Below are 13,651 nucleotides of genomic sequence, written 5' to 3'. Positions count from 1 at the left end.
CTAGTTTTTTTTGAAAAAAGTGACAACAAGTGGCTATGAACAGAATAAGAAATATTAATTTGACTTTTTTTACGTTTTTATGCATGTACATTAATAAGGCTACTAAATAAATCATATATTTGAAGTTTTGAATTTGAAAACGTATTCCTTCACCAAGTATTAGACGTAAAGTGATTTTTTCAAAAAAACCGTATTTCGTAATTTTTGACATTTAATTCGGAGATATTCCATATTATTGTTGTGCTATACGATACTGCGACACTTTTCTAATGTGTTTAGTGCGTTTGTAAAGTGATGGCGTGAATTTTAAAGTGTGAAAAATACGAAAAACTAGTTTTTTTTGAAAAAAGTGACAACAAGTGGCTAGGAACAGAATAAGAAATATTAATTTGACTTTTTTTACGTTTTTATGCATGTACATTAATAAGGCTACTAAATAAATCATATATGTGAAGTTTTGAATTTGAAAACTTATTCCTTCACCAAGTATTAGACGTAAAGTGATTTTTTCAAAAAAACCGTATTTCGTAATTTTTGACATTTAATTCGGAGATATTCCATATTATTGTTGTGCTATACGATACTGCGACACTTTTTTAATGTGTTTAGTGCGTTTGTAAAGTGATGGCGTGAATTTTAAAGTGTGAAAAATACGAAAAACTAGTTTTTTTTTGAAAAAAGTGACAACAAGTGGCTATGAACAGAATAAGAAATATTAATTTGACTTTTTTTACAATTTATACATGTACATTAATAAGGCTACGAAATAAATCATATATGTGAAGTTTTGAATCTGAAAACTTATTCCTTCATCACGTACAGTGACTTCACGAACATTTTCTTCACATTTCAATCATTGAAGTTACTCACCTATCCATCCAAAAAAACCCTGCCGATATTCTTATATAGGTATTAAATATTAAAAAAATACATTATTTTATTTATAGCATTTATACACTATAATGATATAATTAAATACAATAATACAATAATATTTTTACGATCTACCAAAATTACCCTACCACTTAAATTGTTTTTGGATTTTTCCCCCAAAAAATAAGCTCTTGACGCCACTGTGAATGGTCCACGTGAACTATTATAGGTGAAGAAACTGTCCAGTCAAGATCTCGAGACACTCGAACACGTATTCTTATAATTATATTTGGTGTGTGTACGTCTGCGGCGTCCTTATAGTGGACCTTTGCAGAATATATAAGTGAAAACACGGTTTATAACTACACGTGTCCCGCACAGACGGTTTCGTGTTGGAAAAAATGACACAAACACGACAATGAAAAATAAGAAAATCAGTCAATTTTTTATTCATTGGTACAAATATTTTTAGATATATATATATATATATATATATAATACATAATACATATTATACTTACAAAACTATATGGCACAAATATTATGTACAATCGCGTAACACACATCGCTACAGTATATATAATTTATAATATATATATACAGTATATATAATATATAATATATATATACACACGCATATGTCTACACGACTACAATATAATATGTATATATTTATTTATGATATAGGCATCTTATACTTATGAAATTTGTACATATCGTTGAAATAATATTTTTATACAGGCCGCGATTATATAATACTGTTTTATAGTATATCATAGTAGTAGTAATAATAATATACTTAAGGTTGAATAAAAATTATTTCACATTTACACGCGGAAAAATTATTTAAACATATAAAGAATATATATATATAAAAAAAAAAAGTGATTGAAAAGAGACAGAGATTATAAAACACATAAAAAATAAAATAGTATAATTAATAATAATGGTGACTGCTCTGCAGGGACGGGGAATGATTATTGGACTAGCACCGTTTGCGTCGGCCGGGCCGCTATACGACGTCATTTATCGTCGTCGTCGTCGATATCGCGCCGTGTCAGACGTATTCTTCCGGAGACTTTGGCGACTGGCGGGACGACGGCGTACCGTCGCCCGTCCTCACGGACACCGAGTCGGCGGGCGACTGACCGCCGCCGCCGACGCCCACCTGGTGATGGTGATGGTGCAGCCGGTGATCGTGGTCGGCGTACGGCGACGACGGCGACGGCGGCTGCATGATCGGCCTCATGCCGTTGTTGGACGGGGCCCAGTTGAGCAGGTAATCCCAGCCCAGGCCCACCGGTATGCTGGACGACTCGGACGGGTTGTTGTTGGGCGTCCGGACGTTCCGGTACATGGGACCGTCGTCGTCGGACGCCACCAGCGTGCTCAGCGATCCCCTGAACGACGAGTCGAACGTGTCGTAGCCCGCGGCCGCCTGGTGCATCTGGTCCTGTTGCTGCTGGTGCTGTTGCTGTTGCTGGTGCTGGTGCTGGGCCGCCATGACCGCGGCGTCCGACGACGACGACGACGACGCCGGCAGCTGGGACGGAAGCGGCAATCGGCGGCGGCGCTGCGAGTCCCGGTCCGACGAACCGGAAGCGCTCTTGCCGCCGGTGCTGCCGATCTTGTTGAATATCACGTCGCTGAGCTTCTCGCCCGACACGCTGTTGTTGTCGTACTCGATTTCCGAGCACGTGAACGAGTCGTTGCCGCTCTCGTCCGACGACGTCGACGTGCCCGTGTCGTCGTCGTCGTCGTCGCAGTCGTTCGGCCGGTGGTGCTGTTGCTGCTGCTGTTGCTGTTGCTGGTGCCGGCGCAGGTGCGGGTGGTCGTCCACCATCAGGTTGGACGGCCGGCCGCCGCTGCCCGTCGTGCCGCCCGACACCGCGTCCACCGCGCTGCTCGGCGGCCGGCCGTGCTGCTGTTGCTGTAGCTGCGACTGCGACCGGCCGCCGCTGCCCACGCCACTGCCGCCGCCGTTGCTGCCGACCACGCCGCCGCCTACGCCGCCGCCGGACATGCCGCTGCCCGACAGGCTGTGACCGCTCATCACCGGGCTGTTCAAGCTCCGTTCGCTGTTGCTGTGCATCGGACAGTCTTTGCTCACCACGCCCGACGAGGAGGTGGCCAACAGCGCCGTCTGAAGCGGTTTACCGCTGATGTCCTGCGCATACACAAAAACAAACGATCGGCCGGGTTAATAATATTATCATTATTGTCGAACCTTTTGTACACAAAAACTATATAATATTAATAATATTACGATGGGCGTTTGATAAAAATGTTATCCTTTCTGTGCGAGTATACAGTGAATTTATCTACGAGTGAAAATTTCCTGCCGTTTAAATTATTATATGTTTATTAAAAGTTATGTACGAGTGTACTACAATATATAATATTTATTCTAATAAAATACTAATATTTATAATATACAAATAAATTTAATAGAAAATGTGGTATTATTATAATCGAATAAGAGACATAAGAGAGGTATTTTAGTTTTAAATGTATAAAACAGTTCGGTGTTGACAGTGTTACATAAGTCTTAATATAACCGCATTTTAAAAACGAACACGTGTTTGATAAATTTTTAAAAAAATTTAAAATTATATACTGTATCAATGTGTAACGTGAGTGGAAAACCAGTAAATTATTAAGTTTAATAATAGGTATAGTCAGATATCACCTATCGACAAATATTTTCTGTTAATATTAATTTACTCCCGATAATGAATATTTCCTAGTGATTTTATACTTTTTTAGTTTCTAAAATTTAATATACACCTGATATATTTTACCAAACTGCAGGACTCTTTATATTTATAATTTATACATCAATAATAAAATTGCTTTCAACATTTTAATGCTGTGCGTTAAAATATCGTATTTACGTCATTGTTTACTACTGCAACTACACAGAGAATATTCAGTATTGGTTTAGTTTGTTAGTTGTTTATTATTTTTATTTTTTGCAGATTTTTAATGTTCAAGTCCATTAGTAAAATAATGACCCGACTATATTTTCCCGGGCGTATTATTATAAGTGCAGTCTGCGCGTATAAATATACATAACATGTATGCATTTACACGGGCTAAAAAACACCAAGCCGCCGCAACGGATTCCAATTAATTATCTCACCACTCACTTCGTTTCACATTCAACTACCTATATAATAATATGATAATGAGTGCGGCCAAACGCGTAATACTGGCGTGTAACGCGATTTCTGAGCATAAGTTATTTTACTACATTTGTTATTCAAATACGTTATATTACTGTTAAGCGATGTTTTTTTATGTGTGTAATATATAATATTATATATAATTAGTTTTTATACGTATTTGGTCGATTTCAGTAGAAATAATAGTTTAATATGCAATAATAAAACCCATTTTATACCATTGTATAGATTAAAACTAATATTATCCAAATAAAAATAATTATTAGACCACGTTCCGAAAAGTAAAACATGTAATGACATGTCTTATATGGTTTTTATTTTTTATCATTGTTTATTTATTTACTATGGGTACATTCTAAGTCCTGTTACTCGGATCATAATCTTACATTCTCGTGGTTCCATTATAATATGTTTATTGTTTATACTATACTTATATATTATACACATTACACACGAATGGACATAATATACGAGCATAACAAGTAAGTAACAACACAAAACCTGCATTTTAACAATAAAGGTATAACGTATTATTATAGAATAAAGTCTAGAATTGTTGAAAGTCAATAAAATAGAATAAATTTTAATTTGTAATAATATAGTCGTTAAATGATTGTATAACCGGTTTCTGAATGAAAATCTATTGTACCTATGACTTTTATTATTTTTTTAAACTAATAATTTAAATAGCAAATGATCACTTCGAGTTAGTATAAGTACCTATGCATTAAGGTACATTGTGATTTATAGTAAAACTTTGTAGACTAGGTACCTATAGAATTGATAAAATTCCTATTTTAATAACTTCTTAATTTCAAAATAAAAAATAAAATAGGTTATTGTTAAAATTGTTAAAAACGATTCGACAAAATAATTTTAGTTTTACGGTTTAGTGTAATAACTAATAACTATATTTTAAGTATTACCTAATAATTAATTTATCCGATCATATCTGAGTCCATAAAAATATGTTTATGGTTTGAATACGGACTGCCAGTATAGTTTTAAACTTTGTTTCATCTACTACACCATGTAAAATATTAAAATAAATCGAATAATTATAGCTATTATAGTATTTCTATCATAGGTTTATCTAAGGGGCGCTTGGGGGACGGGGGCTTAGTGCTTCCATAATTATTTCGTTCTGGTAAACTTTTCTTATTACATATATTGATATTATATTATAAATGATAATATTATACTTGTCTCTTGAATTAAGTTGATCCCACTAAATTATAGGCGTATAAATTAAATATTAAATATATTATGTATAAACATTAAACTGGCATAGCACATTAGCAAGGAAGTTGGAATAAAACAATTAGGTATATTGAAAAATTCCAACTTGTTTGTAGGTACTAGTTATTTATACGGGAAAATCATGTTTCTTAAACAATGTTAAACTCTTAATATTTAAATGTATTTTTTTATAATATAGATTATAGACCATATAGTTACCTAACACTTATAATCAAATGGTGTTACTGTGCGCTACTCAATAATAAAACGCAATTATTAAACTATTTTATTATAATAATTGATATAAAAAACCCATATCTCGGTACTTGTTCATCAAAGAATAAATAATATTAATAATTAATAAAAAGTATTATTTATAGATAAACTGTTATTTAATGACTAAAATATCAAGACAAGTATATTTAATTTCAATAAAAAAATTCACTTTCACCCTATTAATTATAGGTACCGTTTAAATTGTATTTTTATATGTGATCTATGTAACAATATAAGTTTATTTTTTTTATTATTATTTCAGAATCACGCGTGCGTTTGTATGAGTAGTGTACATTACTTTGTGCTGTACCGTGAAATTCCGGCTGCAAATCTTAACCGTTTTTGCGTTATCGTTTGAGAGTGCTTATTATATAGTCCAGTAGCGAAACGAATCTTGATCACCTCATTTAGCCCGACAACACGTGCCGTCAATTTATCGAGGATTACGCGCCGAGTGACGCGTCAAGGTAAGATGCACAAAGTCAATTTTATTATTCTTAGGTTCCTTATAAAAATAGATAGTTTCGTACATATTTACTTCGACTATTTATAAATTAGATTTTATTGTAATTACTATAATTATATAAGTCGATTTTAAAAATCTTGGGAAAACCTCAGTTAAATAACCCCACAGATAACGCTTCATGTAGACGATTTTTTGTATAAAATAGAAAATAAAATAATAAATGTATATTACATATACCTACACAAAAAATAATATCATCTTTCGTACATTATCGTCGGTTCAATTGTAAACCGATAACATTGAAATAACTGTTATATACTTAAGTCCAATGCTATACTATTGCATTTGGTTTACGCCGCAGCAGATTCAAAACTTGTGTCAGCACCTATTCTGATAAATATCAAAGGACGTTTGGAAATTGGATAATAATAAATGAATAAAATAAATCGAATGTTTATTAAACTTCCAGCGCGCGCAATGAGTTAAATAGATGGTTTATAATAATAATAATACTAAAAAATTTTTTACCTATGTTGAAATGCATACTACGAGGTCCTTTCCAACTACTTATGTACTTAATATATTATTATTTTTTGTAATTATAATTTTTTTATTTTAGATTTATAATTCATGATATCCAAATAAAAATGTTCAAAATAGTACACAAGCACCAACACACAAGTAATAAGATATCAACTTGTAATTTATTGATGACTGATAGTTCGAAGTATCAATTAACATTTTTATGTTCACGAATACTATTATAATAATTTAGTTAGGTAACTAAAGAAAACATCACGTAATATTATTTTATTAATTTTTGATTAACTAAACGTATTAATTAATTTTATTAAGTGATATTATCATTAATACCTAACAAGTCATCGTTAAAAAATCGTACAAACGATTAGATATAAGCTTCAATTAATAAAATAAAATAAATAAATGATTCAAATATATTGCCCACATTTAATTTGAAACAGACTTAAAAATGTCAAACCATAAACTACGGTGGCCCCCACAATGTCTTGATTTATCAACTTGCCATTAGAAGACGTGTTATAATTTAAAGACTATTAATTATCGATAGTTGTCAGAGGAACATTAATGTTTTTAAGATTCAAAATAAAAATTTAAATTTTATTTCAAACCGTATAACATATAATTATTTGTTCTAACTTTTCATTCAATAATTAAAATAATTTATTACTTTCAATTATATAAATTTGCAAACTTATAATCCATTTTCAAATACACTTCTAAATACATTTAGCAAATATTATTTGTTGCGTAATAAAAAAAATCTAAATAAACTGTTATTTTAAATAAATAATTTATATTTTATATTATAATACTTATATTTGTTATGTATAAAATGTCATTTGAATAGTATTTTGCTTTATAAAAAACATAAAATGTTAATAAAATGTGTAGTTCATTTATCAAAAAAAAAAATTGTCAACATAAAAACATAATATTTTTTTTTAAGCGATGTTGTAATAAAACAAATTAAATGAGAAAGAGTTAAGCGCTCATAATACAATCATTATAATTAATCTATGTAATTGTATGGTAAGTACCAAATTATTCTTTATTATACATTTTACATTATATACGATTTCAAATTAAATTACTCGAATAATGTTGTACGATATTAATACCATAATTTAATACTCAGATATATTTTGTGCTGCGGAAATGGCAATATATGTGCAAATCATTGCTATTGGCAATATTGTATAATATTGTTTATACCATACGTTAGTAATATTAATAACCGATTTCTTTATCTATTTCCTACGTTCTTATTTAATAGTTATGCATACCGACACACTCTATAAGTCGTTTAATAGTAAATTTTAAACGTTGTGTGATAGTAAAAAGTTTTATTCTATGTTCGCCACCAAATTTTAAAAAGCTTATTTTAATGTAGTGAACAATAAAAAATATTGGTTTACTAAATCTCAAATCAAAATAAAAGGTTACTTACTCTCAATGTGAGTATTCTGGGTAATTGTTGACTAAGTTCGCTGCTAGGACTAAGCCTAGCTAGTGGTGTGCTTTGGTGTTGCATATGATTGGTAGAATCCAACGGCGGAGGTGGTGGTGGTGCTGCTGACCGACTATCTCTGGAATGTGGTGATTGAAAGCCTGTTGCGTGTCGCATTTGTTTGTGATACATGTTAGATGGCATCCCGGGACTAAGATGGGACTTCATCTTCCTTAAATTGTTTCCATCTCGGTAACCTAAACAACAATGAAAAGTACATTTTTTACAGTAAACGTATAAAAAAAAGTTCGGAACCAAAAATGAAAGTCATTATTATTTTTTAAGAAAACCCATTATTTGAAATCAAAAAATAACGGTATTCGTTAAAATAAATGCATTATAACTATTAACATACGTCTAAAGATAAAAAATAAAAATTAACATTGAAATAAATAATGCATTTTAATTAGATAATGAATGGTTAATGTAAAACACTTAACGAATGAGTAATGACCAATATTTTAATGAAATACTTTAAGAGCATACTATTAAGTAATATTCAAATCAATTATTGAATTAAATCTGCATAGATAAAAGCAAATTTCACATATCATGTTTCGGTTAAATTTTAATAGTTATAAATGTATAATATATTAATATATTATAATGTTTATGAAAATCACGTTTTAGTGTTTAAATAAATTATACTTTCATAGAATTAAAATGGTTTGAATTGTGGAGTAATAAATGAACTTATTTTATCAATGTAACAGTTTTAAACACATACTTTTATAGTGATAGACAATATCTATATCTGACGGTGCTATGGAACTAGCGTTTTCTAGGTCATAGTGTTCAGGCATATCATGATCTCCGGTCACACTATCGTGTTGATGCATATTCTTCATGTGCTGATTGAGCTCGTCTCTTTGTGGTGGAGGAGATTTTCCCACGACCTCTCTTTCAATTATGTCCGGTCTATGTGGCCTATGTGTATCATTCATACCCATGTCTTGGTCTTTGTAGCGCTTGGAAAGTATTTCCGGTGGCACCATATGATGCCGTATTACATCTCCAGTTTCGGACATGAACGATGACACAGGTATTGTGTTTAAAGCTGGAGATTCAGAATGGAGACCACTTTGGAAATGATCTTTACCACTATCAGAATCTTTATCGCCTTTAGTTTGTCTCCGTATTTTAAACACGACAAAACTTATCGTTATCGCCATCAATAATATAACGAAAAACACAATAACCAACGTTATCCCGAGGCTAAGCGGATCAGTGACAGCCACACCAACTGATGCTAGCCCGGACAGATCACAATCAAATGATATATTTCCAGTGTGAAAAACTTCTGGAAATATACTTCCAGTACCATTAAATGGCTGAAGTTCTTTATTGATTGTTAAATTAGCTAAGCAGCCTGAAAAACCTAAACAAACAATAATAAAAAAAAAATTAATACTAGAGTAGCATTAATATTATGCTTTTTACAAGTACATCATAACCGATAATCATTAACGATTTAATACGTTTCTATAAGTTAATTGTTATGTTTTTACTTAATGGGTTTTTATATTTTTTATTTATTAAACTTAAATAAAAGATTCTTAATTTATACTAATTTAATCTTTTTTTAAAAAACTGAAATACTAGTAAAGTTTCTAAAATAATATAGAAGCATGATTAAGTTCCAGAAAAACTTAGATATTTGTACATCTAAAATATATATTTACCTATATAAACATTACTAGCTATTACTGAAAGCAAGTCTATGAAGTATATTATACTATATATTTTTATTTGTTTAACTAATTTTGATGATATCCCTAACAAACTTGTCTACTAAATTACATACCATTATCGTATGAAAAAAAATATATAAAAATTAAATTTAAAATAATGATTTAATTTTTTTTACTTATTATTCATTGAAACTGAGTTATTTTAAATACGTGACTAATTTTTAATAATTTTTACGTATTTAAATTTAACTGAATTGGATTTTTTTTAAATTAAAGCCAAAAACTTACTTGAAGTATCGATTTTTCCAGAGAAATATTCACGATCAACACCTCCTAGGTACATTTTGGTTAGATATGGATCCAAAAAATCATGTACGCTAGCCGAATCCAGTTCTTCTCCAACTTTTTGGCCATTCAAAAATAATTTCAAGCTTTTAGAACCGATTACCATTGTTAAGTTATGCCAGTTGCCATCGTCTACATTTTTTTCTACCGACATATTCACTGTAGACGTTGAAGTACTTAAAAACGATGAATAAAGTAGTTTACCATTTATAAGCTGAAAAATAAAATTAACCATAAATATTTAGATTGATATTATTTAAATATAGTATTTACTTTGACTAGAGTGAAATCTGAATTTGAAGCTGCAAGCAGTATAGTAGCATTTGATTTCATTGTTCTAAACATAAGACTAAGTTCTTTTACTGGGGTTACAATAAGTGAACTTCTCTTAATTCGAGATTCTTGTCGCCATACTGTGGTTCCATTATAAATAGATTCCAATAAATGCATTCGCCTGTGCTTTTCTGTGATCTTGTACTCAAGGAACGAACCTTCACCTAACGAGACTGGTTTGAATGCTTGGAAACAATTTGGAGATAGCACATCATTATCTTCACATTTACACATAACACCATTCCACCGGTCCAAACAAGAAGAACCTTCACCACATAGTGTTGAGGATTGAGCACAAAGACCTTGACGATTACAGAATGGATCGACAGCTTTTGAAGATATTGGATTACTAAGGTTCATACTATAACCATTAATAGTAACACTGTGCACACAACCAACAAAATCGTCAGATCTTAATTGTCCGGGTCTTTCTAATAAGGGATCAGCCGAAGTCACTCCACCAATCAACAAATTATTTCCATTAAAATTTAAAGTTCTGAAACATAAATTAAATTAATTTTAATACCAACAACACGCATATTGTACATTTATTATTGAATACATACCCTACGGTTCCTGTATTATCACTATAACATGATTTATCCGACGGTCTGCATTCTTGACAGTTGTCTCCATTATCAATACATGACGCGACACTTAATGACAGAACTTTACCATTCCTCACAGCAGTTATCTTATACCACTGACTATCAGCCAATGAAGACCCGTCACTTTTTCCAACACTGATCGCCGTTATAGAACTTCTAGCCCCACCATATGAGAACACGCACTTCCCTTCGATTAATTCAATTGCTATAAAATCTGATCTTCCTCCAACTTGGGTTCCATAATTGTATAACAGTAAAGAGTCCGGCTTAGATGTAGAAAACACAATTGTAATATCGTTGGTTATACTGTCCAATGATGGGAATGACATATATGAATACTCGTTGAACCCAAACGACGACTTATCACAATGTCTTCCATGCAAGCCGTTTGGACAATTACACTTATAACCTGGTTTCAAAGAAACACAAGAGCCTCCATTTAAGCATGGGTTAGGTCGACATGAATCAGCTGATAACTCGCATATATTTCCTCGGTATCCTGGTCTGCATAAACAAAAGTATCCAATATTGTCTTGAGTTTGCTTACAGCTACCACCATTCATACAAGGGTTGTTGTCACATTTATCGTAACGCTCTTTTTCACATTCTAGACCTTCTCTATCTGAAGGGCAGAAACACTGATAACCAATACCCTGCCTTCTACAAGTACCTCCGTACTGACAAGGATTTGGTGCACACGGATCTTGGCGTTTATCACATTTCTTCCCTGCATATCCTTCAGCACAAGTACAGACAAATTCTTGTAATATGGTAGGTGATGTAAAAATAAAATCTTGAGAATTTGTTACATGTGGTTCTTTTGATATAACTAGAGAAATAGAACAATTTCCATTATTTTCACATGTATTCTTTTGACATGGTGAATAGTCGAAGAAAATTGGTAGTCTAGTTGATTGTACAATACTATTTGATTTACTCCTTAACGCGTCATTTATATGTTCTTTAGTCAAACCTCTAGCAGCTATTGCTACCTCGATACTATCATCTATTTCGTTAATGCTGTACAACAACGGATCCTTGTCTTCAAATGTTGAGTTCAATATATCCATAAATTTCGTATAATGATTTTCAATAAAATCCGAAGAAGTGATATTGTCAATTCTTGTAAAAACTGTATTTTCTATTATATTATTATCAATTGTTTGGTATTCTACTTTAACGATATTAGTAACAGAATCATGTTTACCATCATTACCAGACACACGAAGCACAGTTACTGGTTTAGATATGCTATTGATATGTAAATCACAGGATTCGGGAATCAAAAAATCGTTGCTTGTTTTTTCGAGATAACATTTATAATCTCCAGTTGTGTCAGGATCAATAGGTCTCACATCTGCAACTTTTCCAACAGGATATTCATTTTTTATTGAATAAACAAGAACATTCACTGATCTTGGACTAGATGGACAGTCGTTTTGATCTAAAATCACGACGTTTAATAGATTTTCAGTTGTAATTTGAGGAGAACCATTATCCGTAATCGAAATCTAAAAATACAATACAATTAATTATATAAACTAAAAGAATATATTCTAAAAAATTTTTAGTTAAAATAATATAGGTAATGTTATTTATTTTGGTGTTGATAGTAATACTCAACACAAACTTTATTTTATTTTTTCATTTTTTTAAATTTTGTAAAATTGAATAATTTGTTTATTATACAATTGTTAAAATAATTATTAAATAATATATATATTTTTTTTTTTTTGAAAATTCACAAAATATGCAATTCTAAAGCCATATACAGTATACTCTCGATTATCCACGGATAATCCGCAAAATTTAAATTCAAACAAAAATGTTATAACTACATAATATAATATGTATAAATAAAAAAATTAAATCATGTAATTTTAAATACTATTTAGGGAAAATTAAATTAGAATATGTTTTATTTTTATTTAAACATTCATATAACATTACGAGAATATTTTAAATTTTAAAATTGTTGTATACATATAATATGTATGTAGATGATTCCACGAAAGACTACGAATAATTCGCCCACAAATAATCGAGAGTACACTGTAATATATTACAAAAATTAATTATTTTTCACGTTACGGGTGTATCTAAGAATATATCGCTGGATATTGTATTCAATAAACGTTAAATTATCTACAAGTTAATATAACTATACTTTTATTTCTGGAAACACCAAGTGGCATTTCTTTTGCCACTCGTTATAAAATTAATTATTAATAATAATAAAAAATGAAAAACGATAATGAAAAAAATATTAATAAATTTATAAATTTAAAATCAAATACTTTATGCGCAAACAAGTTAAAAATTATAAATGTACATCAAAAAGTAAAAAAAAAACAGAGACAATGATCTAAAAGAAAAAAATGCATTTATATGCAAAATTAAGTTACACAACTAACTTTATACTACTATATAATTTTTGTGTTATTATGTGTTTTTCAAACAGCTATTTTTGTAGTTATGTAAACACTACAAGTCCTTACCCTATTAATATTAATTATTAATGTATTATTTTATTCCCTATCGAGGCTAATATGATTCGTATAAATTAAAATGCATCAAACAATTAT

At 31.0% G+C, this 13,651-nt stretch overlaps 1 protein-coding gene across 1 annotated transcript in view; it reads right to left on the bottom strand.

Annotated features, from left to right (window-relative positions):
* Positions 1-1,292: 1,292 nt before the first annotated feature.
* Positions 1,293-13,651, bottom strand: part of LOC114126574 (cadherin-related tumor suppressor) — a 37,351-nt gene continuing 24,992 nt past the window's right edge. The window contains 6 exon segments of the mRNA XM_050197308.1: positions 1,293-3,040; positions 8,030-8,286; positions 8,817-9,467; positions 10,069-10,339; positions 10,399-10,954; positions 11,025-12,577. Coding sequence (XP_050053265.1) covers positions 1,931-3,040; positions 8,030-8,286; positions 8,817-9,467; positions 10,069-10,339; positions 10,399-10,954; positions 11,025-12,577 — 4,398 coding nt within the window. The 3' untranslated portion in view covers positions 1,293-1,930.

Source organism: Aphis gossypii, chromosome 1 (assembly GCF_020184175.1).
Source record: "Aphis gossypii isolate Hap1 chromosome 1, ASM2018417v2, whole genome shotgun sequence".
In the NCBI taxonomy this organism is placed as follows: domain Eukaryota; kingdom Metazoa; phylum Arthropoda; class Insecta; order Hemiptera; family Aphididae; genus Aphis; species Aphis gossypii.
This window is presented reverse-complemented; position numbering and strand designations above follow the sequence as displayed.